General features: G+C 56.7%; 1 protein-coding gene across 4 annotated transcripts in view; it reads right to left on the minus strand.

Moving 5' to 3' along the window:
- The window catches only part of LOC127569986 (nesprin-2-like), a 57,855-nt gene that overhangs the window by 18,005 nt on the left and 12,369 nt on the right, over window positions 1–27,481 (minus strand). For all 4 annotated transcript variants that reach the window (XM_052015133.1, XM_052015126.1, XM_052015144.1 and 1 more), the window contains 11 exons: window positions 26,966–27,091; window positions 26,050–26,205; window positions 21,786–21,950; window positions 17,613–17,779; window positions 13,968–14,130; window positions 12,467–12,645; window positions 10,416–10,566; window positions 9,900–10,082; window positions 7,713–7,850; window positions 3,469–3,663; window positions 945–1,185 (listed from right to left, as the gene is read on the minus strand). In XM_052015133.1, the coding sequence (XP_051871093.1) occupies window positions 945–1,185; window positions 3,469–3,663; window positions 7,713–7,850; window positions 9,900–10,082; window positions 10,416–10,566; window positions 12,467–12,645; window positions 13,968–14,130; window positions 17,613–17,779; window positions 21,786–21,950; window positions 26,050–26,205; window positions 26,966–27,091 (1,864 nt within the window). The remainder of the gene's footprint in view (window positions 1–944; window positions 1,186–3,468; window positions 3,664–7,712; window positions 7,851–9,899; window positions 10,083–10,415; window positions 10,567–12,466; window positions 12,646–13,967; window positions 14,131–17,612; window positions 17,780–21,785; window positions 21,951–26,049; window positions 26,206–26,965; window positions 27,092–27,481) is intronic.

Genomic DNA, 27,481 nt, shown 5'->3' on the forward strand with positions numbered 1-27,481 from the left:
TGTGGGGAGGGAGACCCAACTTTGGGGGTTTGGTCCATTCGGGGGGGGGGGGGGGAGGGGGAGAGGATCCCTGGTCCACTGGGGGGGGGGGGGCTTCCTTAGCCCGTCTGTGGGGGGAGGGGGAGGAGGTGTGAATGTCCACTGGGGGGGAGTCCCTGAGCCCTGAAAGCAGGGAGAGGGTGAGGGGTAAGGGTGAGGGGTGAGAGGGAGGGGTAAGGGGGAGGGGTGAGAGGGAGGGGTAAGGGGGAGGGGTGAGAGGGAGGGGTGAGAGGGAGGGGTGAGGGTTGAGGGGAAGGGGAGGGGTAAGAGGATGAGGGTGAGGATGAGGGGTGAGGGGAGGGGTGAGAAGGAGGGGTGAGGGGTGAGTATGAGGGGTGAGGGTGAGGGGAGGGGTGAGAGGGGGTGAGAGGGTGTGAGAGGGGAGGGGTGAGAGGGGGTGAGAGGGAGGGGTGAGGGGAGGGGTGAGAGGGGGTGAGTGGGAGGGGTGAGAGGTGAGGGGTGAGAGGGAGGGGTGAGGGGTGAGTATGAGGGGTGAGAGGTGAGGGGAGGGGTGAGAGGGAGGAGTGAGGGGTGAGTGTGAGGGGTGAGAGGGGGTGAGAGGGAGGGGTGAGTATGAGGGGTGAGAGGGAGGGGTGAGGGGTGTGTGGGTGAGGGGTGAGAGGGGGTGAGCGGGAGGGGTGAAGGGAGGGGTGAGGGGGGTGAGCGGGAGGGGTGAGGGGAGGGGTGAGGGGGGGTGAGCGGGAGCCCTGTCTGTGAGGTAGGGTTTGTTGGGGGAGGGGGTAGGTTTGTCGGGGGAGGGGGTAGGTTTGTCGGAGGGGGTAGGTTTGTCGGAGGGGGTAGGTTTGTCGGGGGGGGCATTCCCTAAGTCCTGTCCTCGCTCCCCCCCCCCCCCCCCCCCCCCCCCCCCCCCCCCCCCCCCCCGGGAACACCCCCTCCCTCACTACCTGCCAGGGGGCGGTAGACCAGCCCATCGTCCTCGTCGTGGGATGAGCTGCCGCCCACGTCCACCGTGTGGTCCCACTCCAGCGGGATGGAGTCCACGCTGACCGGCGTCTCCCGGCCCGACTTCTGCTGGGACGTTCCGTCCGGAGGCGCCGGGGTCAGGGCCGGCAGCTCCCCCTCCGTGTCCCCTGCCCTCTCCCCATCCTCCGGCTCTGGGGGACGCAGGTCCTGGTCCTCACACACCTGGGGCGGGGAGCAGGAGATGGTCAGTACAGGACGGACACACGGACACACCCACACTGTGGGCTCTTACCCACCGCCCACACTCCCCCACCCCCCCCCCCCCCCACCCACACCCACTGAATCCCCTCCCACAGCCCACGGACACTCTCAACCAGTTACAGACCAGCTGCCCGATCTGACCCAGGAGGTGAGCTCGGCACCCCGTATCCTCCCCTGTACCCTCCCGAGCACCATTCCACCTATCTCTGCCCGTGCTCCTGTCACCTCCAGCAACGTCAGTCAGGGGTCTGTGGCCCAGGAGGCTGCTGATCAATCAGCTTCCTGTCAGGGTTTCACATTTTCTTTAAATTGTTGTGTTTATTTAAATCTGTTGAGTGCTGTGGAAACAGTTTGGAGTGCAAGGAACATTCAGAGTGCTTGGGCAGAATTGACAGTTGGCTAAGCGAGTTTTCACCAGCATGTATCCCACTGCTCCATCAACACTCAGGACTTCGGAGCAGAGGGTACTGTCACTGTACAGGACTTCACTGCTCGGCTGAATGTGGCTTCACCCTGAAAGCTGGAGTTGGGAGGTGTGCAGAATCTTCACTTGATGTTGGCGAGGGGCTCAGTGCTGCCCCAATCCTCCCACACCCAGGGGGTTGGTGAGTACCACCACACACTACCCATCACCCCTCCCACCCCATTCCACCTGTCACAGGGCTGATGTCCTGGGTCGTCTGGTGGAAATGTCAAATACTGGAGGGCAGAGGTTTGAGGGGGAAAGTTTAAAGGAGATTTACGAGGCAAGTTGTTTTTTTACACAGAGCGCGGTGGGTGCCTGGAATGTGCTGCCGGAGTGGGGGTGGAGGCAGAGACGATCGAGGGGATTTAGACAGACACATGAATGTGCAGGGAGTGGAGGGATACGGATCATGTGAAGGGATTTAATTTATTTCAGCATCATGTTCGGCACAGACCTCGTGGGCTGAAGGGCCTGTTCCTGTCCTGTCCTGTTCTTTATTAGGTCAACAGAAATAACTACAACCTTGAACTCTGTGCAGGTAGGATGCGGACTAGTGCTCTGTTCTCCCAACTTATGATCATGGTTTAAAGTGAAAAAGAGTAAAATCAGCATTTCCAAGTGCACAGAGGTGTCATTTTCCCTTTGAGCTTCCCAGCAGAGAACAGATAGTTTAACAAAAATCAAGGATGAGATGCTCCCTGCAGCCCCAACCTCACCCCAGAGCAACCGTGTTTTATCCAGAATGCACGATGAGCGTCTGCAGACTGTTCTATAAGCTGCAGACCCAGAGCAGGAAGGCGGGGTTAGGCTGGGGATCCCTTTCTCAACCAGCACTGATGCAACGGCCTCTTCGAGTCACATTAGTGCTTATTGTGACCGGACATTCTCTCTTCTCCCCCCTCCCATCGGGCAGAAGATACAAAAGCCTGAAAGCACGTACCACCAGGCTCAAGGACAGCTTCTATCCTGCTGTTATAAGACTATTGAACGGTTCCCTAGTACGATAAGATGGATTCTTAACCTCACAACCTACCTCGTTATGACCTTGCACCTTATTGTCTGCCTGCACTGCACTTTCCCTGTAACTGTAACACTTTACTCTGCATTAGGTATTGTTTTCCCTTGTACTACCTCAATGCACTGTGTAATGAACTGATCTGTATGGACAGTTCGCAAAACAAAGTTTATTATTATTGGTTTATTACTGTCACTTGTACTGAAGTGCAGTGAAAAACTTGTCTTGCAAACCGTCCATACGGATCAATTCATTACAGCAATGCAGTACAACAGCGACAGACGGGTGTTTTAAAGGCTGTTGGATGTAAACGTGCGGGAAATGGAGGGGTAAATGCCGCAGGGAACAGAGGGATACACGCCATGGGGAATGGAGGGGTACGCACCGTAGGGAGTAGAGGGGCACACGCCACGGGGAACGGAGGGGTACACGCCACGGAGAGTGGAGGGGTACACGGCGCGGGGAATGGAGGGGTACACACCACGGAGAGTGGAGGGGTACGTGCCGCGGGAGACGGAGGGGTACGCGCCGCAGGGGACGGAGGGGTACGCGCCACAGAGAGTGGAGGGGTACACGCCGCGGGAGACGGAGGGGTACGCGCCACAGAGAGTGGAGGGGTACGCGCCGCGGGGAATGGAGGGGTACGCGCCACGAGCGGGTAGATGGGACTATTTAGATTGACATCACAGTCGGTACAGACATGCTGGGCCGAGGGGCCTGATCCCATGAGCAGATCTCTGGGGGGTGTCGGAAGGGTCCTTACTGGGCGTTTGGAGGTGAGGCGCTGGTGGAAGCGTGCCACGCGCCCGAACACCTCCTGGCAGTAGGTGTGCAGCTCCTCCAGCTCCTCCTCGATGTCGACTGCATCCAGCGGCTCCATCTTCTGAATCAGGTGCTCCCCCGACACGATCAGCTGGTCGATCTTGTTGGTGTTGAGGGTGATCTCCTGCTGGAAGGCCTGCGGAGATGCCGAGGCAAACGCAGAGGTGGTCGGCAATGGGTGGGGTCCACCTAACGCAACCCAGCACCAGACCCTGGTCTCCACACACCCTCACCCCTCCACTCCTCCCTGAGGCACCTTACCCAGCCTGCGACTGAGCAACAGCACTCATCTCATCTGCAGGTACACAGGGCAGTGAGGCAGGCGTACGGCTCGCGTGCCTTCACCAGCTGAGACATTGAGAACAGCGGATTGGACAGCGGGTTACTGGTACAAGTTGTTGGTGAGACCGCTCTCGGAGTGTTGTGCACAGTTCTGGTCGCCCAGCTACAGGATGGGTGTCATTAGACTGGAAAAGGTGCAGAAAAGTTTCACCAGGATGTTCCTAGGACTGGAGGGCTGAAGTTATGAGGAGAGACTGGACAGGCCGGGACTGTTCTCCCTGGAGCGAAGGAGGCTGAGGGGTGACCTTATAGAGGTTTATAACATCACGAGGGGCAGAGATAAGGTGAATGATCACCGTCTTTTGCCCCAGGGTCAGGGAGTCCAAAACTAGACGGTGTAGGTTTAAGGTGAGAGGGGAAAGGTTTAAAGAGGAATTAAAGTGGCTTTAAAGATTGAAAGTGGTTGAAAGTAGATCAGAGCTGGGAGTTAAACATCCAAAGATACACATCCTATCGACAAGACAGGCAGGTGGGCAGAGGGGGTGGGGTGGCTCTGTTGGTAAAAAATGAAATCAAATCCTTAGCAAGAAGTGACATAGGATCAGGAGATGCAGAATCCTTGTGGGTAGAGTTAAGAAACTGCAGGGTAAAAAGACCCTGATGGGAGTTATGTACAGACCTCCGAATAGTAGCCAGGATGTGGGGTACAGATTACAACAGGAGACAGAAAAGGCATGTAAATAGGGCAATTTTACGGTGGTCATGGGGGATTTCAATATGCAGGTAGACTGGGAAAATCAGGTTAAATTAAATTAAATTTTTTAAATTTACACTTAATTTTATTTACAGCGTGGTAACAGGCCCTTCCGGCCCAACGAGTCCACGCCACCCATTTTTTTAAACCTATATTAACCTACCCGTACGTCTTTAGAATGTGGGAGGAAACCGGAGCACCCGGAGGAAACCCACGCAGACACGGGGAGAACGTACAAACTCCTTACACACAGCAACGGGAATCGAACCCCGATCGCTGGTGCTGTAATAGCGTCGCACTAACCACTATGCTACCGTGCCGCCCACTACGCTACTGTGCTGCCCCCAAGAGAAAGAATTTGTAGAATGTCTACGGGATGGCTTTTCAGAGCAGTTTGTGGTCGAGCCCACTAAGGATTTGGTGTTGTGCAATGAACCAGATTTGATTAGGGAGCTGAAGGTAAGGGAACCCTTGGGAGGCAGTGATCACAATATGATAGAATTCACCCTGCAGTTCAAGAGGGAGAAGCTGAACTCGCATGTATCGGTGTTACAGTTGAGTAAAGGTAACTACAGAGGCATGAGAGAGGAGCTGGCCAATGTTGATTGGAAGGGGCCCCCGGCAGGGATGACGGTAGAGCAGCAATGGCAGGAGTTTCTGGCAGTAATTCGGAAGATGCAGGATCAGTTCATCCCAAAGAAGCAGCAGCATCCTACAGGGAGGATGAGGCAACTGTGGCTGACAAGGGAAGTCAAAGACAGCATAAAAGCAAAAGAGAGGGCATGCAATCTTGCAAAAATTAGTGGGAAGCTGGAGGATTGGGAAGCTTTTAAAACCTACAGAAAGCAAATAAAAAAGCAATAAGGGGAGAAAAGATGAAATCTGAAGGTAAGCTAGCCAATAATACAACAGAGGTTACCAAAAGTTTTTTTCAGATATACAAGGAGTAAAAGAGAGGCACGAGTGGAATCGGACCACTGGAAAATGATGCTGGAGAAGTAATAATGGGGAACAAAGAAATGGCAGATGAACTGAATAAGTATTTTGTGTCAGTCTTCACTGTGGAAGACACCAGTAATGTGTCAGAAATTTGAGACAGTTGGGGCAGAAGTGAGTGCAGTTGCTATTACTAAGGAGAAGGTGCTTGGGAAGCTGAAAGGTCTGAAGGTAGATAAGTCACCTGGACCGGATGGACTACGCCCCAGGGTTCTGAAAGAGGTAGCTGAAGAGATTGTGGAGGCACTAGTAGTGATCGTTCAAGAATTACTAGATTCAGGAATGGTTCCAGAGGACTGGGAAATCACAAATGTCACTCCACTCTTGAAGAAGGGAGGGAGGCAACAGACAGGAAATTATAGGCTAGTTAGCCTGACTTCAGTGTTTGGTAAGATTTATAGTGGATGAAGTTTTGGGGTACTTGGAAACTCATGATAAAGTTGGCTGAAGTCAGCATGGTTTCCTTAAGGGGAGATCTTGCCTGACAAATCTGTTGGAATTCTTTGAGGAAGTAACAGGCAGGATAGACAAAGGAGAGTCAGTGGATGTTGTTTACTTGGATTTTCAGAAGGCCTTTGATAAGGTGCCGCACATGAGGCTGCTAAACGAGATAGGAGCCCATAGTATTACAGGAAAGGTACTAGCGTGGATAGAAGACTTGCTGACTGGCAGAAGGCAAAGAGTGGGAATAAAGGGGGCCTTTTCTGGTTGGCTGCCGGTGCCTAGTGGTGTTCCGCAGGGGTCGGTGTCGGGTCCACTGCTTTTCACGTTGTATGTTAATGATCTGGATGATCATTTGTGGCCAAGTTTGCGAATGATACAAAGATAGGTGGAGGGGCAGGTAGTGTTGAGGAAGCAGGGAGTCTGCAGAAGGACTTGGACAGGTTGGGAGAATGGGCAAAGAAGTGGCAGATGAAATACAGCGTAGGGAAGTGTACGGTCATGCACTTTGGTAGAAGGAATAAAGGCGTAGACTATCTTCTAAACGGGGAGAGAATTCGGAAATCGGAGGTGCAAGGGGACTCTGGATTCCTAGTGCATGATTCCCTGAAGATTAACTTGAAGGCTGAGTCGGTAGTAAGGAAGGCAAATGCAATGTCAGCATTCATTTTGAGAGGACTAGAATATAAAAGCAAGGATGTAATGCTGAGGCTTTATAAGGTGTTGGTCAGACCGCATTTGCAGTATTGTGAGCAGTTTTGGGCCCCATATCTAAGGAAGGATGGGCTGGCATTGGAGAGGGTCCAGAGGAGGTTTATGAGAATGATCCCAGGGATGAAAGGGTTAACATACGAGGAGCATTTGATGGCTCTGGGCCTGTACTCACTGGAGTTTAGAAGGATTGGGGAGGGCGGTGGGTCTCATTGAAACCTACTGAATATCGAAGGGCCTGGGTAGAGTGGGCATGGAGAGGATGTTTCCAGTAGTGGGAGAGTCTAGGACCAGAGGGCACAGCCTCAGAATAAAAGGACTAATTTTAGAACAGAGATGAGGAGGAATTTCTTCAGCCAGAGGGTGGTGAATCTGTGGAATTTGTTGTCACAGTCGGCTGTGGAGGCCAAGTCATTGGGTGTGTTTAAAGCGAAGGTTGATAGGTTCTTGATTAGTGAGGGTGTCAAATGTTACGGGGAGAAGGCAGGAGAATGGGGTTGAGAGGGAAAAATAAATCAGCCATAATCGAATGGCGGAGCAGACTTGACGAGCTGAATGGCCTAATTCTGCTCCTATGTATGATGGATCTGAGGGGCAACTTATTCACACAAGAGGGTGGGGTGGGGGGGGGGGGGGGGGGAGATTAAATGGAACCTGAGGAAGCATTAGAAGTAGGTACAGCTGTAACACTTGGACAGTTTCCTGGATAGGAAAGGCTGAGAGGGATGGGCCAACCCAGGCAAATGGGACGAGATCAGGTAGGCACCGTGGTCAGCATGGGCCAGTTGGGCCGAAGGGCCTGTTTCCGTACTGTATAACTCTGTGATTCTGGGCACGGGGGAGAACGCAGGAAAACTGGAGCTTCACCTGGACCAGAGGAGATTCACACCATGTTACAGCACACAAGGAGGCCATTTGGCCCATCGAGGTTATATCGGCTCTGTGCGAGAACAGCCCGGCCAGTCCCCGCGAGCACCCCCTCCCCCGAGCCCCGCACTTACGTTGAGCTGTCGCATCTTATCTGTGATGTCACTCTCGGAGAAGTGCTCCACGTTGGTCAGCTGCAGATCCATCTCGGTCAGCCAGACCAGGATCCCCTCCCTGCAGCTCTCAAACTCCTCCCGCTGGTTGGTGAAGTGCTGTGTGAAGGTGGGGATTACTGCTGGGCTCCCAGTCTCACGTCTCGCCCCGTGTGAGGGTGGGGATTACTGCTGGGCTCCCAGTCCCACGTCCCGCCCCGTGTGAGGGTGGGGATTACTGCTGGGCTCCCAGTCTCACGTCTCGCCCCGTGTGAGGGTGGGGATTACTGCTGGGCTCCCAGTCTCACGTCTCACCCCGTGTGAGGGTGGAGATTACTGCTGGGTTTGCAGCCTGCCTCCCGGGGCGGGGGAGCCACACGTGCGCGCTCCGGGGGCGGACGGGCCGTCAACTACAACAGTGCCATGCTGAACATCAGGGAACTCAGGGCGTTCTGTGGGATCACGTGCACACTGCCTGACTCAGCAGGAGACTCTGGGACGGGGGGAGGGGGCGAGGTGTGAGAGGGAGGGGAAGAGGTCAGGGGGGCAGAGAAATGTTGGGGGTGGGAGTGAGATTGGGGTGGAGAGAGAAATCGGGCAGGATGGGGGGATGGGAAATGTTGGGGGAGGGGGGATGGGGATGGGGGATGGAGGGGGTGATGGGAAGGGGGGGATGGAGGGGGGAGGGAGGGGGAAATGTTGGGGTGGGGGGATGGAGGGGGGGATGTTGGGGTGGGGGGGATGGAGGGGGACGTACGGTGGGGGGATGGATGTCGGGGGGTCGCCGGGTTGTTACCCTGAGCCAGCGCAGGATGGCAGTGATATGGCGCTGTAGACTGTCCCAGCACCGGGGGGGGGGGGGGGTCGGGGGATGGGGGGACAGTGGGGACGGGGGGGGACGGGGGACGGGGGGACGTGGGGACGGGGGACAGTGGGAACGGGGGGAACAGTGGGGACGGGGGGACAGTGGGGACGGGGACGGGGGGGACGGGGGACGGGGGGACGGGGGGACAGTGGGGACGGGGGACAGGGGGACAGTGGGGACGGGGACGGGGGGACAGTGGGGACGGGGACGGGGGACGGGGGACGGTGGGGACGGGGGGACAGGGGGGACGGGGGGACAGGGGGGACGGGGGGGACGGGGGGACAGGGGGGACGGTGGGGACGGGGGACAGGGGGGACGGGGGGACGGGGGGGACGGGGGACAGGGGGACAGTGGGGACGGGGGACAGTGGGGACGGAGACAGTGGGGACGGAGACAGTGGGGACGGGGGGACGGGGGACAGTGGGGACGGGGGACGGGGGGACAGGGGGACGGGGACGGGGGGACGGGGGACAGTGGGGACGGGGGACAGTGGGGAAGGGGGGACGGGGGGAACAGTGGGGACGGGGGACGGGGGGACGGGGGGACAGTGGGGACGGGGGGACAGTGGGGACGGGGGGACGGGGGACGGGGGACGGGGGGACGGGGGGACAGTGGGGACGGGGGGACAGTGGAGACGGGGGACAGGGGGGACGGGGGACAGGGGGGACGGGGGACAGGGGGGACGGGGGACAGGGGGACAGTGGGGACGGGGACGGGGGGACAGTGGGGACGGGGGACAGTGGGGACGGGGACGGGGGGGACGGGGGGACGGTGGGGACGGGGGACAGGGGGACAGTGGGGACGGGGGACAGTGGGGACGGGGGACAGTGGGGACGGGGGACGGGGGACAGTGGGGACGGAGACAGTGGGGACGGGGGGACGGAGACAGTGGGGACGGGGGGACGGGGACGGGGGGACGGGGGACAGTGGGGACGGGGGACAGTGGGGACGGGGGACGGGGGGACAGGGGGACGGGGGAAGGGGGGACAGGGGGACGGGGGACGGGGACGGGGGGACGGGGACGGGGGACGGGGACGGGGGACGGGGGGACGGGGGACAGTGGGGACGGGGGACAGTGGGGACGGGGGGACGGGGACAGTGGGGACGGGGGGACAGGGGACGGGGGGACGGGGGGACAGTGGGGACGGGGGGACAGTGGGGACGGGGGGACAGGGGACGGGGGGACAGTGGGGACGGGGGGACAGGGGACGGGGGGACGGGGGGACAGTGGGGACGGGGGACAGTGGGGATGGGGGACAGTGGGGACGGGGGACAGGGGAGGTTGCAGGGCCACGGGCCATTACCTTGAGCCGGCGCAGGATGGCGGCGATGCGGCGCTGCAGGTTGTCCCAGCGCCGGTTGCCCTCGGACACCAGGTGCCGCAGCCGGCTGCAGGTGTCGGTGCGGTTCTCTCGCGCCAGGCGCCGGTACTGCTTGTTGATCAGCTCCAGCTGCGTCAGGCTCTCGTGGGTCTGTCGCTGGAATGTCTGCAGCACCAGGTGGGGGACAGGTCAGTCCCTGACCAAGCCCACCCCTGCCCCAGACCACACCCCACCACAATACCCGGGGGTCCCGTCATACTCCCCCCATACCCGGGGGTCCCGTCATACTCCCCCTATAACCGGGGGTCCTGCCGTACCCCCTCTCCGCACCCGGGGGTCCCGCCGTACTCCATCCCCATACCCGGGGGTCCCTCCCCCCACACCCAGGGATCTCGCCGTACTCCCTACCTGCACCTGGGGGTCCCGCTGTACTCCCCCCACACCCAGGGGTCCTGCCGTACTCCCCCCATACCTGGGGGGTCCCACGTGCTCCCTCACCTCATACTTCTTCAGCTCCTCCTTGGCGAGGGAGTAGGGGACGTGCGAGGTGTTGGGTTGGGCAGCCGTCTCCTCTGCCCCCTGCAGCCACTCCTCGAAACGCGCGTAGTCATCCAGGAACTTCTGCCACAGTCGGCACGTCTCCTCGATCCTGGGGCAGGGCAGAGGTGTGACCCCCCCGTCCAGCAACACTGTGGCCCACCGACCCTTGACCCCAGCCCGAGACCCCATCAACCCATGACCCCAGCCCATGACCCATCGATGCATGACCCCGACCCATGACCCCAGCCCATGACCCCGACCCATGACCCCAGCCCAAGACCCCATCAACCCATGACCCGAACCCATGACCCCGACCCATGACCCCAGCCCAAGACTCCACCAACCCATGACCCATCGATGCATGACCCTGACCCATGACCCCAGCCCAAGACCCCATCAACCCATGACCCGAACCCATGACCCCAGCCCATGACCCCAGCCCAAGACCCCATCAACCTATGACCCCAGCCCATGACCCATCGATGCATGACCCTGACCCATGACCCCAGCCCAAGACCCATCGATGCATGACCCCGACCCATGACCCCAGCCCAAGACCCCATCAACCCATGACCCCAGCCCATGACCCATCGATGCATGACCCCGACCCATGACCCCAGCCCAAAACTCCACCAACCCATGACCCCGACCCATGACCCCAGCCCAAGACCCCATCAACCCATGACCCGAACCCATGACCCTGACCCATGACCCCAGCCCGACTCCACCAACCCATGACCCCAGCCCATGACCCATTGACGCATGACCCCGACCCATGACCCCAGCCCAAGACCCCATCAACCCATGACCCCAGCCCATGACCCATTGACACATGACCCCGACCCATGACCCCGACCCAAGACCCCATCAACATATGACCCATCGATGCATGACCCCGACCCATGACCCCAGCCCAAGACTCCACCAACCCATGACCCCAGCCCGTGACCCCATCCTGAAATGCACCCGACCCATGTCCTCCACCCCCATCAAACCATTGCAAAACACTGTGACCCCACCGACCCAGGACCCTGACCTGAAACACCATGACCCCACTGACCCACGACCCCACCCTGTGACCCCAATTCACCCCCATCTGAGAGAAGACATTTCTCCACAGCTCGGTTTTAAATGACCGGCCCCTATTTTGCAGCCACGACCCCTGGTCCGTGATGGTCCCACCGTGGGAAGGTGCCGCCATCTCCCCTCTCCCTCCCCGGCCCCCTCAGGATCACGTCCGAGGGAATAAAGTCACCCCTCATTCTTCTAAACCCCAAGGAACCCTGGCCCAGACCCAGACTGTGCAGCCTCTCTCAGTGGGACAGAGAGAGAGCAACACAGCACAGAAACAGGCTCTTCGGCCCATCTTATCCCTGCTAACCAAGGTGCCCATCTAAGCCAGTCCCACTTGCCTGTGTTTGGCCCACATCCCTCTGAACCTTCCCTGTCGATAGACCTGTCCAAGTGTCTCTTAGACATTGATATTGTCCCTGCCTCTACCACTGGCTCTGGCAGCTCGTTCCACACACCCACTGCCCTCAGTGTGAAGAAGTTGCCCCTCAGGTACAATTTAAATCTTTCCCTTCTTACCCTAAACCTATACCCCCTAGTTTTGCCCTCCCCTGCCCTGGGGAATAGACTGTGACCACTCACACCCCAGGACCGGTGAATGTCCTTGGGATGCCTCCAATACCCTGCAGCATCTACTGACAGGTAACTGAGCAGTGATCCAGCTGTGGTGTCCCCAACTTCCCCCTCGCCAAGGTCCACCCTCCCCCCCACTGATCCCCTCGCCGACCCCACCCTCACTGATCCCCCCCTCGCCGACCCCACCCTTGCCGAAGTCCCCCCCCACACCCGCAGCCCCTCCCCACTGACCCTCACCTTACTGATGCCCCTTACCGAGGTCCCCACCCTACTGACCCCCCCACCACACTGGCTGCCCCCACTGACCCCTCCCCCACTGACCCCCCCCACGACCCCTCCCTTACTGACCCCCCCCCACCTACTTCATGCGCCGCTCCACGGACATGGCGCAGATACTGCGCCACCTGCGGTCCAGGCTGCGCCGCTGGTGTTGCAGGGAGTCGCATTCGGTGTCGGTGTCAGAGTCTTGCAGCAGCCCGTCGCAGCGGTGCAGCACCAACGCCACCCCCGCTCCGTGCTGGTCGATGTCCCGCTGCAGCTCCTGCACCAGGGGAGGGCAGAGGTCAGGGCACGGCAGGAGTCCGCGCGGGGGGCAGGGGGATCCACTCCCCCACTCCCCTCCCCGATACGCACTCCCAGCCCACACCCCCACCCTAAACACCCCCCGATACACACACCCATTCCTGTACTCTAACCCTGAACCTCAGCCCAACTCCCACACACACCCCCGACACACACACCCCCGACACGCACCTCCCAGTACACTCCCCCGTGTACACCTCTCCGCAGACCCCGGCCGCTGGCTTGGGCGTTTCACTGCTGCTCGCGTTACTGAGGCCTGCGCTGGAGACAGGCCAATACGAGGTCCTGAGTGCGGCCTGTGGTTCCCTGTGGGGAGGGGTCCAGGGGCAGTGAGGGGGAGTGGGCAGTGGTGGTGCATGCTGATGTCCGGGGCTGTCCGCGCCGTTGGATGCCCCTGGGAGCCATGTTTCCTCCCACATCCCAGCACGTGTGGCTCAGAGGGGTAACTGTCCGCTGCAGACTGTCCCCGGGGCGTGGGTCAGGAGGGGGAGCTGCGGGGTGGGAGCTGGGGTGGAGGGAGCTGAGGGAGGTGGAGCTGGGGGGGAGAGCTAGGGATGTGGGTGACGGGGATGTGGGGAAGGGTACTGATGGGAATGTTCTGAGCTGGCACAGGCTCGATGGGCTGAACGGCCTCCTTCTCTGTTGCAAATATGAGAGAGAAGGAATTTCTAGAGAATGGGGAGAGGCCGTGGGCAGAGCAACACACCCACCCCAACTCACCCACCCCGACACAATTACCCTGGGCACGCCCGCCCCCGACACACCCGCCGCACTCTGACACACATCTCCCCAACACCCGGCCCCTCTCCCGCTCTGCCCCAACACCACACTACCCTCCTCACTGACTGCCCTCTCCCCACACCCTCTCGTAGTTACATTCTGCTGAATACACCCCTCCCCATGCCCCCTGGACGCACCCTCCTCCTGACAGTACTCCCCCACACCCCTCTCCCATTACAAATTCTCCCCGGTACGCACCCTTCCACCGTCTGCCTCCCAGCACACACTCCTGGCCAACATCCCCTGCCCCAGAATGAAACAGTCCCCGTCCCACTCTCATCCCCCCACCCTGACCCTTCCCAAACCAACACCACCCCCCCCACCCTCCTCCCCACCCCCAATCCAAACCCAACTCCAAGACCACACCACAGCCAGGACACCTCACCAGGAGCTGAGAGTCACAGCCCCTCCCCTCACCCGAGGCGGCGAGAGGCTGGGAGCAGCCAATCGAGAGGTCCGGGCCGGAGGGACTGAATGGCCTGTTGTTACTATCGCACACACCTGCTGCTCTGCGAGCTTCCTCTCGATCTCCTGATCGTCGCAGGCGTTGTATACCAGGGGCTTGGAGAGCTCAGCCTCGATGTGGGTCAGCCAGGAGCGGAGGCAGCTCATCTCCTGATCCAGGGCGTGCACGGAGGCCAGGGTCTCCTGCAGATTCTTCACCCTGGGGAGAGAACCAGTCACAGGGCAGGAGGTGAGGGAGCTTCCCAGGACAGGACCCCCTGAGACTCACACGCCTGGGGCAGGGGCCAGTCGTCAACCAATCCACGAAGCACTGAACAAGACCGATGGCTGTTGGTGGCAGCTCGCCACTCGGCCCCTCTTCCCCATCCTTTCCCCTCCCAGTATCTCTCCAATTTCATAAGACCATAAGACAAAGGAGCAGGTCAGCCATTCGGCCCATCAAGTCTCTGCCATTCTATCACGAGCTGATCCATTCTCCCATTTAGTCTCACTCCCCCCCCCCCCCCCACCTTCTCACCATAACCTCTGATGCCCTGGATACTCAGATACCTATCAATCTCTGCCTTAAATACACCCAATGACTCGGCCTCCACAGCCGCCCGTGGCTCCACTACGCTACAGGACGGACGTGGGAGGTGCGGAAAAGCTTCACGAAGACATTACCGGGACCGGAGGGCTCGAGTAACAAGGAGAGGCTGGGCAGGCCGGGACTGTTTTCCCTGGACTGAAGGAGGCTGAGGGGTGACCCTACAGAGGTTTATAAAATCATGAGGGGCATTGATACGGTGGAGGGTCACAGTCTTTTCCCCAGGGTAGGGGAGCCCAAAACTAGAGGGCACAGGTTTAAAGTGAGGGGGAAAAGTTTAAAGGGGACCTGAGGGGCAACTTCTTCACACAGAGGGTGGTGGGTGTGGGGAATGAGCTGCCAGAGGAAGTGGGTGAGGCAGGTAAAATTACAGTGTTTAAAAGAACGTTGGACAGATCCGTGGACAGGGAGGGTATGTGGACCTGTACATGTGCATATACACACACACACACACACTAACCTGTATGTGTGCATACACACACAGAGATATACACGTACACACAGAGCTACACACCCAGATGTATACAACACAGATTATACACAAACATTACCCTGTATACACACACAACACACGGATACACACACACACAGATTACATACAGACTTTTGTTTTCACACACACACACACACAGAGGTAGATATGCACACATACATTAACCTATACACACACACACATGCATGCACACAGATATACACACACAATTACACACTGATATTACCCTGTACACACACACACACACACACACACACACACAACACAATGAAATCTCTGACAGATGAACCAGCCGGGCGTTACCAGCGGGAGGCCGGCTCTGTGCGGAGGAGGCAGTGCTCACCGTGCGACACGGGGCTGTGTGGGGCCCCAGGACCAGGCAGCAGCATCCAGGTGCTACCTGTGCGAGGAGCAGCGGCGAGGAAAGGGGCCTCACTGGCAGGCGGCGACCATCCCTGCACCTCCCACATGGAACACTGCAGCAGGCAGATCTCCCCACCCCCTCCCACACCCCCTCCCCCCTCCCCTATCAGGTTACACCAGAGTGCAGAGCAGCCGGATTACAAAGGGCACCGATCGCCGCGGTAACTGAGAGGCGGCCAGGCGGACGCCCAGGGAGGGCAGGAGCAGCCGCTGTGCGGTCAGTGACGCTGAGACCGAGCCGGGGACTGGGAGCGAGGCAGCGGCTGACGGCAGATCCACGGCAGACAGCTGAGCCCAGCAACTGTCAGCAAGCAGCGTACCACGGGGCAGGGCTTCGCTCCTTCAGCACACACAGCACATTCCCCCGGAGCAGGCAGGCAGGCACACACACCACATATACACACACACACATATACACACACGCACACACACACACACTGATACACACACACGGCACCACACACACATACAGTATACACACACGTACAGCACCACACACACACACACGATGTACAACGGCACAGCTCTGGAACAGGCCCTTCTGCCCACTATGTCTGTGCTGAATACAATGCTGAATAAACCACTGTACCTCCCTCCACCACTACCTCTGGCCACCATCCCCCCATCACTGAGTCCTGGTGCAGCATCTTGACATAAAGTATCAGCCATTCCTTCCACCACACCACACCCCCCCCCCCCCCCCCCCCCCCCCCCCCCCCCCCCCCCCCCCCCCCACAGACGCTGCTCGACCCGCTGAGTTCCTCCAGCAGGTTGTTTGTTGCTCCGGAGTCCAGCACCTGCAGCCTCTGGTATCCTCAGCCCACCCAATCCCTCCCCTCCCCAGAACTAAAGTCCTCCAATCCAGGCAGTATCCTGGCGAGTCTGGTCCGCACTCCCCACCACCTGGGCCGTGCCATCTTCTCACAGCTCCTGTTGGGCACGAGGTACGGAAGCCTGAAGTCCCACACCACCAGGTTCAGGAACAGCTACTTCCCTTCAACCATTCGGTTCTTGTACCAACCAGTACAACCCTAATCACTGCCTCAGCAACGGAACACTGCACACCACCTCTTGCACGGCCGTGGACGTCTCTGATTGTGGTTTTTACACACTAATGTCTTGTTTTGCAGTGTTTCTTTACTTCCCTGTCTTGTATAATTTGTCTTCTGTGTGTTGTCTGTACCTACCTGCCTGCGATGCTGCTGCAAGTTTCTCACTGTACCTGTACCTCACCGTACATGTGCACATGGCAATAAACTCATCCTGACTTGACTAGACTTTGTGTGTGTAACAGGGATTGTCCCCCACACCGTGTGTGTAACAGGGACTGTGTCCTACACTGACCGTGTGTGTAACAGGGACTGTGTCCCACACTGACCGTGTGTGTAACAGGGACTGTGTCCCACACTGACCGTGTGTGTAACAGGGACTGTGTCCCACACTGACCGTGTGTGTAACAGGGACTGTGTGTGTCACTGGGACTCTCTGTGTGTAACAGGGACTGTGTGTGTCACAGGGACTGTGTCCCACACTGACTGTGTGTGTCACAGGGACTGTGTGTGTGTCACAGGGACTGTATCCCACACTGACTGTGGGCAGATTTGCCTCTGCTGGACAGTGAGGTACCTCACCCTCACCTGTTGCCCAGGGTGGGAGTTCCCCCTCAGGGACACTCCCACCTCCCAACAATGCGTCACTGAGGCAGGTGGTAAATGCAACAGATGTCGACAGTTTAAAGCTGGCTGCTCAGGCTTATCCCAGAATAAAGGATTACGGGTGCTGTGTGAACCGCCTGTCCTCGGGCAGGCTGCAGCCTTTGTTAGCGGCTCACCCCTCATACAGTGCTGCTCTATTCACCCAACACACGTCCTGCCTCTGAGAGAACAGATGGTACCGGTGACATTGGGGTCCATCACGCCGGGTTTAATCCCAACCACCACCGTCTTCGCAGCAGCGCACGGTCCATTCACAGAACTAACCGCATGATGCAGGGGTGGGAGACGGTAAATACCACTCACTGTACCAGAGGGTAAAAATCAGTACTGCCCCTCCCTCAGTGTCACCCCCCCCACCCACCGTGTGACCCTCCCTCACTGCCCTCCCTCAGTACCGCCCCCTCCCACGGTGTGACCCTCCCTCGGCCCACCTGCGGACCTCCCCTCACGCCCCCGCCCCTCACCTGGACTCGACGAGCTGGACGAGGTGCTGCCAGCGGCGGTGGACGTGCTGCAGTCTGCTGTCGATCTCACTGACCCTGCCCGGCTCACTCACATCCCTCAGCCCCTCGCCCAGGTTCTGCACCGCCTGCCGGCTCCTCTCCCACAGCGCAATCTCCCCGATGCAGTCCTGTCACACACACCAGCACAGTGTCAGCAGGCAGCACGGACCCCGCAGAGAACGCAGACACACACCCCCAGGGGGAGGTGGGGGGGGGGTGGGGGGAAGAGAGAGAGAGAGAGAGAGAGAGAGAGAGAACATAGAACACTACAGCACAGTACAGGCCCTTCGGCCCACAATGTTGTGCTGACATTTTATCCTGCTCTAAGATCTATCTAACCCTTCCCTCCCACATAGCCCCCCCATTTCTCTATCATTCATGTGTCTATCTAAGAGTCTCTTAAATGTCCCTAATGTATCTGCCCCCACAACCTCTGCTGGCAGTGCGTTCCATGCACCCACCACTCTCTGTCTGTGTAAAAAAACTTACCCCTGACATCCCCCTTATACCTTCCTCCAATCACCTTAAAATTATGCCCCCTCGTGTTAGCCATTGTCGCCCTGGGAAAAAGTCTCTGACTGTCCACTCGATCTATGCCTCTTATCACCTTGTACGCCTCTATCAAGTCCCCTCTCATCCTCCTTCTCTCCAAAGAGAAAAGCCCTAACTCACTCAACCTATCCTCATAAGACAGGTCCCAGGGAGACAGAGAGCTGCCCCAGGGGGAGAGAGAACAGTCATAGACCCCGAGGGCATAGAACACAGACCCAGAGGGGGACAGAGAGAGCACAGCCCCAGGGAGACAGAATGCGGCCCCAGGGGGAGAAACCGCCCCACTCCCCACCCACAGGGGACCTCCCCGGCTTCACCAGACCCACCCTCCAACCTCCGTACCCGACGGCAAAGGCCGTCTAGCCCTCTGAGCCTCAGTCCGATCCCAGGCTGCTGGCCCCAGCGCCCAGCCCTCGACACCCTGTACCCTGCCGCAGTCTCTGCCCCCTGGCTGGGTCTGTGTGCTCATTGCCCAGCTATGTGTGTGGGCGGGGAGGGGGGAGGGTGTACCTGATCAGCTGCTTATCCCTGACTCCATCCCTCCCCGGGAGAAGTAATTCCTCCACTGACATCAGCAAGCCCATTAGCGCGGATGTACGGAATCCTCCGCACGTCACTGAGCTCATGTCCCCCGGATTTAACCCTGCAGCTTCCAGACTCTCCCCTGTTCTCTGCCTGAGGCATTCCCTCAGGATCGAGGACGACTCTGCACTCCAGTCCCCTGGGCCCGGAGGGGGGGTGGAGACCAGTGTGGGACCCGCAGACTCTGCCGCACGGGGCCGGGGCGGCTGGGTGGGTGTTTGGGACGGTGTACACTCCTTCTGCTGTTTGTACACGGACCCCACTGCTGCTCATTGTCCACCCCAGAGTCACAGACATACAGCACGGAAACAGGCCCTTCGGCCCAACTCATCCATGCCGACCAAGGTGGCCATCTCAGCCGGTCCCATTTGCCTGCGTTTGACCCCTATCCCTCTAAACCTTTCCCATCCCTGTACCTGTCCAAGTGTCGTTTAAACAACTGTTGCCAGACAGTTACAACAGTAGCATCTACCCCACAATGGGAAAAATTACCCAGGCGTAGATAAGGTGGATGGTAACAGCCTTTTCCCCAGGGTAGGGGAGTCCAAAACTGGGGGACATAGGTTTAGGGTGAGAGGGGAACAATTTAAAAGGGACCCGAGGGGCACGTATCTGTGCTGTATTGCTCTACGACTATTGTAATGTTACCTGCCCCAACCACTTCCTCTGGCAGCTCATTACATATGCGCACCACTCTCTGCGCGAAGAAGTTGCCCTTCAGGTCCCTATTAAATCTCTCCCCTCTCATCCTGCACCTATGCTCTCTAGTTCTTGATTCCCCAACCCTGGGACAAAGACCGTGCACATTCACCCTATCTCTGCCCCTCATGACTTTATCCACCTCTATAAGATCACCCCTCAGTCCAAGGAGTAAAGTCCGAGCCTGCCCAACCTCTCCCCCTATAACTCAGGCCCTCGAGTCCTGGCAATATTCTCGTAAATCTTCTTTCCACGCTTTCTAGCTTAATGATGTCCTGACCGGAACTGCAGATGCTGGATTCTGGAGCAAAAAACAATCTGCTGGAGGAACTCAGTGGGTAGAGCAGCATCCGTGGAGGGGAGTAGACAGTCCTGATGAAAATCTCGACCCAAGACGTCAACTGTCCATCTCCCTCCACGGGTGCTGCCTGACCCGCTGAGTTTCTGCAGCAGATTGATTTTTGCTCAGTTCTCCAATTGCCAGGCTAGGGATTGCAGGAGTCAGTGATACACGTTACCCTTTCTCGAGGAGCCGCTGAAAATATCCTTGTGCCCCCCGGTGAAGGGACTGGGTGCAAACGGCCTCTTTCAGGCATCTGGTGTTTGATGATGCAGCCAGTATCAGCAGGACAGTGGTCACTCCACAAGTAACTCATCGACCACAAAGTGACCATCGAGGACATCTTCGATAGGCAGTGCCTCAAGGCGGCGGCATCCATCACTGAGGACCCTCACCACCCGGGACATACCTTCTTCTCGTTACTACCATCAGGGAGGAGGTACAGGAGCCTGAAGACCCACACTCAATGATTCAGTAAATAACTACTTATTTTTGTAATTTATGTCTTTGCACTGTGAGCTAGTCCCATCCTCCCGCGTTTGGCCCCGAGCCCTCTAACCCTCTCCTATCCATGGACTTATCCAGATGGCTTTTAAATGTTGCTGATGTGCCCGCCTCAACCAACAAACTTCACGTCATCTAAGTCAGTGATAATAGACCTGATTCCGATTTGTGTGTCCTGGAAGGATTGACAGAGAAGTCCTGTCTCTCTGTTTACCTCTCGTCTTTCACAAGTCAGTGACAATAAACCAGATTCAGACTCTGCTAACCTCTGAACCCACCGACAGCACCTCCCGAACCCACCTCCTCTCCCACCAAGGACAAGGGCAGTGGGCGCAGGGGAACACCACCACCCACAGCTTCCCCTCCCAGTCACCCCCCACCCTGACTGGGAAATGTCTCGCCGTCCCTTCACCGTCACTGGGTCCAAAGCCTGGAGCTCCATCCCCACCAGCACCAGGGAGCCCCTTCACCAGAACAGGCAGAGGTTTAAGATCAGAGGTGAGAGGTTTAAAAGGGACATCAGGGGCAGCTTCTTCACACAAAGGGTGGTGCGTATTTGGAACGAGCTGCCAGAAACAGTGGTTGAGGCGGGCACATTAGCAACATTTAAAAGCCATCTGGATAAGTCCATGGATAGGAGAGGTTTAGAGGGCTCTGGGCCAAACACAGGCAGATGGGACTAGCTCACTGGGCAACAGATTCAGCACAGATGAGTTGGGCCGAAGGGCCTGTTTCTATGCTGTATGACTCCGTGACTCCAATGACTGCAGTTGTTCAAGGAGGCGGCTCACCTCCACCTTCTCAAGGGCAGATAGGGATGGGCAATAGAAAGCATCCTATCCGGATGCATCACGGCTTGGTACGGCACTGCTCTGCCCAGGACCTCAAGAAACTGCAGAGAGTTGTGGACACAGCCCAGCGCATCACGGACACCAGCCTCCCCTCCATGGTCTCTGTCTATACCTCTCACTGTCTAGATGAAGCAGCCAGCATAATCAAAGCCCCCACCCACCCCGAACATTCTCTCTTCTCCCCCCTCTCATTGGGCAGAAGATACAAAAGCCTGAAAGCACGTACCACCAGGCTCAAGGACAGCTTCTATCCTGCTGTTGTAAGATTATTGAATGGTTCCCTAGTACGATACAATGGACTCTTGACCTCACAATCTACCTCGTTATGACCTTGCACTTTATGGTCTGCCTGCACTGCACTTTCCCTGTAACTGTGACACTTTACTCTGTATTCTGTTATTGTTTTTACCCTGTACTACCTCGATGCACTGTATAATGAATGGACCTGTATGATCGGTTTGCAAGACAAGTTTTTCACTGTACCTCGGTACAAGTGACAATAATAAACCAATCCCAATAAATGCCAATCTCTCCAGACATGCCACCACCTGAGACTGACTTTTGGAAGGTTTGCTCAGAGCCAACACACAACCACAGTTTCCTCACCTTCTGGAGCCTGTCGATCATCTCCTCGATTCCCGTTCCCGTTCCCGTGCTCTGCGAAACTCGATCTTCCATGTGCTTCAGCCAATCTCCCAGCTCCTTGCTTCTGGAGTTAAACAGGAGCCACTGGTCCAGCCCCCGGCTTATCTCCCGTCTCCGCACGGAACTCTGCAGGATTAGGGACAGAGGCAGTTAGTGGCACTACCTCAAGGTGACAGAAGCAGGCATCTGTCCTCATCTCTGCTGCCTGCTGCTGAGAAACGGCGACCCGCACAACCCCAAACTGCTCACACTTACTCAGACACACAGCGCAGGGCACAGGGAGGAGGTGATACACTTCGGGAGATTGAATTCGAAGGCAGAATACAAGGTTTTGTTTTTTAAAAATATTTTATATATATTAAAAACTTAAAAATTATATATATTAAAAAATGCAGGACTCTTAGCAGTGTGGAGGAACAGTAGGATCTTGCGGTCCACGTCCATAGATCCCTCAAGGTTGCCGCGCAGCTCAATAGGGTTGTTAAGAAGGCGTATGGAGTGTTGGCCGTCATTAGTCGGGGGGTTGAGTTCAAGAGCCGCGAGGTGATGTTGCAGCTCTGTAGATCTCTGGTCAGACCACACTTGGAGTATTGTGTTCAGTTCTGGTCACCTCATTATAGGAAGGATGTGGAAGCTTTAGAGAGGGTGCAGAGGAGATTTACCAGGATGCTGCCAGGATTGGAGAGCATGTCTTATGTGGATAGGTTGAGTGAGCTGGGGTTTTTCTCTTTGGAGAGGAGGAGGATGAGAGGTGACTTGATAGAGGTGTACAAGATGATAAGAGGCATAGATCGAGTGGACAGTCGGAGACTTTTTCCCAGGGCGACAATGGCTAACACGAGGGGACATAATTTTAAGGTGATTGGAGGTATAAGGGGGATGTCAGGGGTAAGTTTTTTTAAACACAGAGAGTGGTGGGTGTGTGGAACGCACTGCCTGCAGAGGTTGTGGGGGCAGATACATTAGGGACATTTAAGACACTCTTATGTAGACTCGTGAATGATAGAGAAATGGAGGACTATGTGGGAGGGAAGGGTTAGATAGATCTTAGAGCAGGATAAAAACACATCGATGAAGGGAGAGCAGTAGATGTAGTGTATATGGATTTCAGCAAGGCGTTTGATAAGGTATCCCATGCAAGGCTTATTGAGAAAGTAAGGAGGCATGGGATCCAAGGGGACATTGCAGTGTGGATCCAGAACTGGCTGGCCCACAGAAGGCAAAGAGTGGTTGTTGAAGGGTCATATTCTGCATGGAGGTCGGTGACCAGTGGTGTACCTCAGGGATCTGTACTTGGACCCTTACTCTTTGTGATTTTTATAAACGACCTGGATGAGGAAGTGGAGGGGTGGGTTAGTAAGTTTGCGGATGACACAAAGGTTGGGGGTGTTGTGGATAGTTTGGACGGCTGTCAGAGGTTACAGCGGGACATAGATAGGATGCAAAGTTGGGCTGAGGAGTGGCAGATGCAGTTTAACCCAGATGTATGAAGTGATTCATTTTGGAAGGTCAAATATGATGGCAGAATATAGTATTAATGGTAGGACTCTTGGCAGTGTGGAGGATCAGAGGGATCTTGGGGTCTGAGTCCATAGGACGCTCAAAGCAGCTGCGCAGGTTGACTCTGTGGTTAAGAAGGCATATGGTGTATTGTCCTTCATCAATCGTCGAATTGAATTTAGGAGCCGAGAGGTATTGTTGCAGGTATTTAGGTCCCTGGTCAGACCCCACTTGGAGTACTGTGCTCAGTTCTGGTCACCTCACTACAGGAAGGATGTGGAAGCCATAGAGAGGGTGCAGAGGAGATTTACAAGGATGCTGCCTGGAATGCGGAGCATGCCTTATGAAAGCAGGTTGAGGGAACTCGGCCTTTTCTCCTTGGAGAGACGGAGGATGAGGGGGGACCTGATAGAGGTATATAAGATGATAAGAGGTATTGATTGGGTAGATAGTCAGAGGCTTTTCCCCAGGGCTGAATTGGTGGCCACAAGAGGACATAGGTTTAAGGTGCTGGGGAGTAGGTACAGAGGAGACGTCAGGGGTAAGTTTTTTACTCAGAGAGTGGTGAGTGTGTGGAACGGGCTGCCGGCAACGGTGGTGGAAACGGATACGACAGGGTCGTTTAAGAGACTGTTGGATCGGTACGTGGAGCTGAGTAAAGTAGAGGGCTATGGGTAAGCCTAGTAATTTCTAGGGTAGGGACATGTTCAGCACAGCTTTGTGGGCCAAAGGGCCTGAATTGTGCTGTAGGTTTTGAATATTTCTATGTTTCTACAATGTTGGCACAACATTGTGGGCCGAAGGGCCTGTGCTGTGCTGTAGTGTTCTATGTTCTATGGAGACACAGGAGACGTCAGACGCTGGAATCTGGAGCAAGACACAACCTGCTGGAGGATCTCAGCGGGTCAGGCTGTGTCCTTTGGGGTCCTGATGCAGGGTGTCAACCCAAAGCGTTGACAATTCCTCCCCCCCAAAGATGCTGCTTGACCTGCTGAGCTCCTCCAGCAGATTGTTTGTTGGTAGAGGAGGGCGGGGGGCGGGGGGGGGGGCGGGGAAGTACCAGTTTACCTCTTGACGAACACCGTCCTCCTTGCTTATCTCTGCCAGTTGATGACCCCCATCTCCTGCATCCTCCCCCCTCTCTCCAAACCTCCTCACCTCCCGAACATCCAACCCAATCCAGTGTTGGTGCATAGAACACAGAACAGTACAGCACAATACAGGCCCTTCGGCCCACCATGTTGTGCCGACCTTTAAACCTCACCTAAGACTATCTAACCCCTTCCTCCCACATATCCCCCTATTTTAAATTCCTCCATATGCTTATCTAACAAGCTCTTGAACTTGACCAATGTACCTGCCTCCACCACCACCCCAGGCAGCACATTCCATGCCCCAACCACTCTCTGGGTGAAAACCTCCCTCTGATATCTCCCTTGAACTTCCCACCCATTACCTTAAAGCCATGCCCTCTTGTATTGAGCATTGGTGCCCTGGGAAAGAGGCGCTGGCTGTCCACTCTATCTATTCCTCTTAATATTTTGTACACCTCGATCATGTCTCCTCTCATCCTCCTCCTCTCCAATGAGTAAAGCCCGAGCTCCCTTAGTCTCCCCTCATAATCCATACTCTCCAAACCAGGCAGCATCCCGGTAAATCTCCTCTGCACCCTCTCCAACGCCCCCACATCCTTCCTATAATGAGGCGACCAGAACTGGACACAGTACTCTAAGTGTGGTCTAACCAGAGCCACTGCCTCATAGCACCAGACAGCCAGGTCCATCCTGATCCCCAACGCGGTCTGTGTGGAGACTGCACGTCCTCCCTGTGACCTCCTCCCACATCCCACAGACGTGCGGGTCGGTGGGTTAATTGGCCACTGTAAACTGCCCCTGGTGTGTGGGTGAGGGGTAGAACCTGGGGGGAGTTAATGGGAATGTGGGGAGAATCAATTGGGGTCAGTGTAAGTCCTTGATGGTCAACACAGACCGTTCTGTGTTGTATCTCTTTCGGACATGGAGTACAAGGGTTGGGATGTCATGTTGCAGTTGTATAAGACCTTGATAAGGATTGGTTATAGTTTTGCTCACCCTGTTATAGGAAAGACGTCATTAAGCTGGAGAGAGCACAGAGAAGGTTTACGAGGATGTTGCCGGGACTCACGGGCCTGAGTTACAGGGAGAGGTTGGCCAGGCTGGGTCTGTATTCATTAAAACATAGAAGGCTGAGAGGTGACCTTCTCGAGGTGTATAAAACCATGAAGGGCATAGATAGGGTAATTGGTCACAGTCTTCTCCCCAGGATTGGGGAATGTAAAACTAGACGGCATAGGTTTAAGGGAAAGACTTAAAGGGGATCTGAGGGGCAACTTCTTCACCCAGAGGGTGGTCCGTACGTGGAAGGAGCTGCCAGAGGAAGTGGGTGAGGCAGGTACGGTAACAATTTAAAAGACATTTGGATAAGTGCATGGGTTTAGAGGGATATGGTCCAAACGCAGGGAAATGGTGGGCATCTTGGTCGGCATGGACCAGTTGGGCCAAAGGGCCTGTCTCCATGTCACTTCAGGACTCTAGGCCATTGAGCTCACAACCAGACTCAGAGCAAAGGATCCAACCTCCAGCGCTGCCCCACTGCCCTGGCCCTCTCCCCCCACCCATTGGTCAGTAACACCCCTCCCTGGGTTCCCAGTGTCTCCGCCGACCCCCCCCAGCCCCATGCAACTTACCGCCAGCCGCAGCTGTTCACACTGGTCCTCCAGATGTGTGACCTGCTCCTGGAAGCCGGTCGCTGCGCTCGGAACGAGGTGGGCGCCGAGGAGGGCCGTCTGGCTGCTCAGCTCGGTGAGGCGGCAGGCCCAGTGTTCCAGGGTCTGCTCCAGCTCCTGGCAGTCAAAACAATCACAGAAGTCAAGACAGGTCAAGTTTACTGCCGTGTGCACACGTACGGTGAGGTACAGGTACAGTGAGAAAACTGCTTGCAGCAGCATCACAGACACGTAGGTACCGACAGCACACAGCACAAGTTATACATAAGTTATACAGGACAGTGAAAAGACAGACTGTGCTAAACAAGACCTTAGTACAAAGAAACACAATCAGAGGCAAGTCCACAGCAGTGCAGGAGGTGGTGTGCAGTGTTCCGTTGCTGAGGCAGGGTGAGGGTTGTGCCGGTCATTTCAAGAACCGAATGGTTGAAGGGAAGTAGCTGTTCCTGAACCTGGTGGTGTGGGACTTCAGGCTTCTGTACCTCCTGCCCGATGGGAGCTGCGAAAAGATGGCACAGCCCAGATGGTGGGGATCCTCGATGATAGATGTCGCCTTCTTGAGTGGTGTCAGTGGTGGGGAGGGCAGTGCACATGATGGACTGGGCTGTGTCCACTGCTCTCTACAGTTCCTGTGTGTTGGAATTGCCGTACCAGTCTGTGATGCACCCAGTCAGGTGCATCTGTAGAAGTCTGTTAGAGTGTTTGGTGACCTGCCAAAACCTCTCAGCAGAGAGGCTGACACACCATCTTCAATACCAACTGCCCAGGAAGGAGAAGTTCTGCGTTCAGTGTGTCGATGTTGGTGTGTGTGCACTGTGAGCCCGCACAGTAATTGAGGATTACGCATTGGTGTGGATGGAACACCCACCCCTCTCACCTGCAGCCTGCCTTGCTCCCTCTGAAGGTCCTCAGTGGATCGAGGCAGAGCCCTCTTCAGATCTTTCCTCAGGTCTTGGAACTTGGGCCCCAGCACGGCTGCCTCCTCACCACAGCTGCTGTACATCTGTCCGTCAACGCAAAGAGGTGGATGGGTTACAGCACCACGGGTCAGATACTGAGGCCAATTCAGGAGGGTAAGCAAGATCCCGGGAGAGTGTTGGAGGTCTGAGCTGGGACTTAACCCTCACCCGATGAGCTGAGGTCAGTGGAGGGCAGGGAGGTACCTCAGTGGGTGTGAAAGGGCACCATGAGCTGGGGAGAGAGGCACCTCGCATCCCCCCCATCCCCCCCAATCCACCCATCAACCTTTGGAGGTGCCAGAGGCTATAGCGTGGTTCTAGTCAAAGGCAGACCAAGTGGTGAAGCAGGTGCTTGGTAGACTTGCTTTCATCTGACTGGGCACTGAGTACAAGAGTTGAGACATCATGTTACAAGTTGTTGGTGAGACCACACT

The sequence above is a fragment of the Pristis pectinata genome, chromosome 1 (assembly GCF_009764475.1).
Source record: "Pristis pectinata isolate sPriPec2 chromosome 1, sPriPec2.1.pri, whole genome shotgun sequence".
NCBI classification, from domain to species: Eukaryota; Metazoa; Chordata; class Chondrichthyes; order Rhinopristiformes; family Pristidae; genus Pristis; species Pristis pectinata.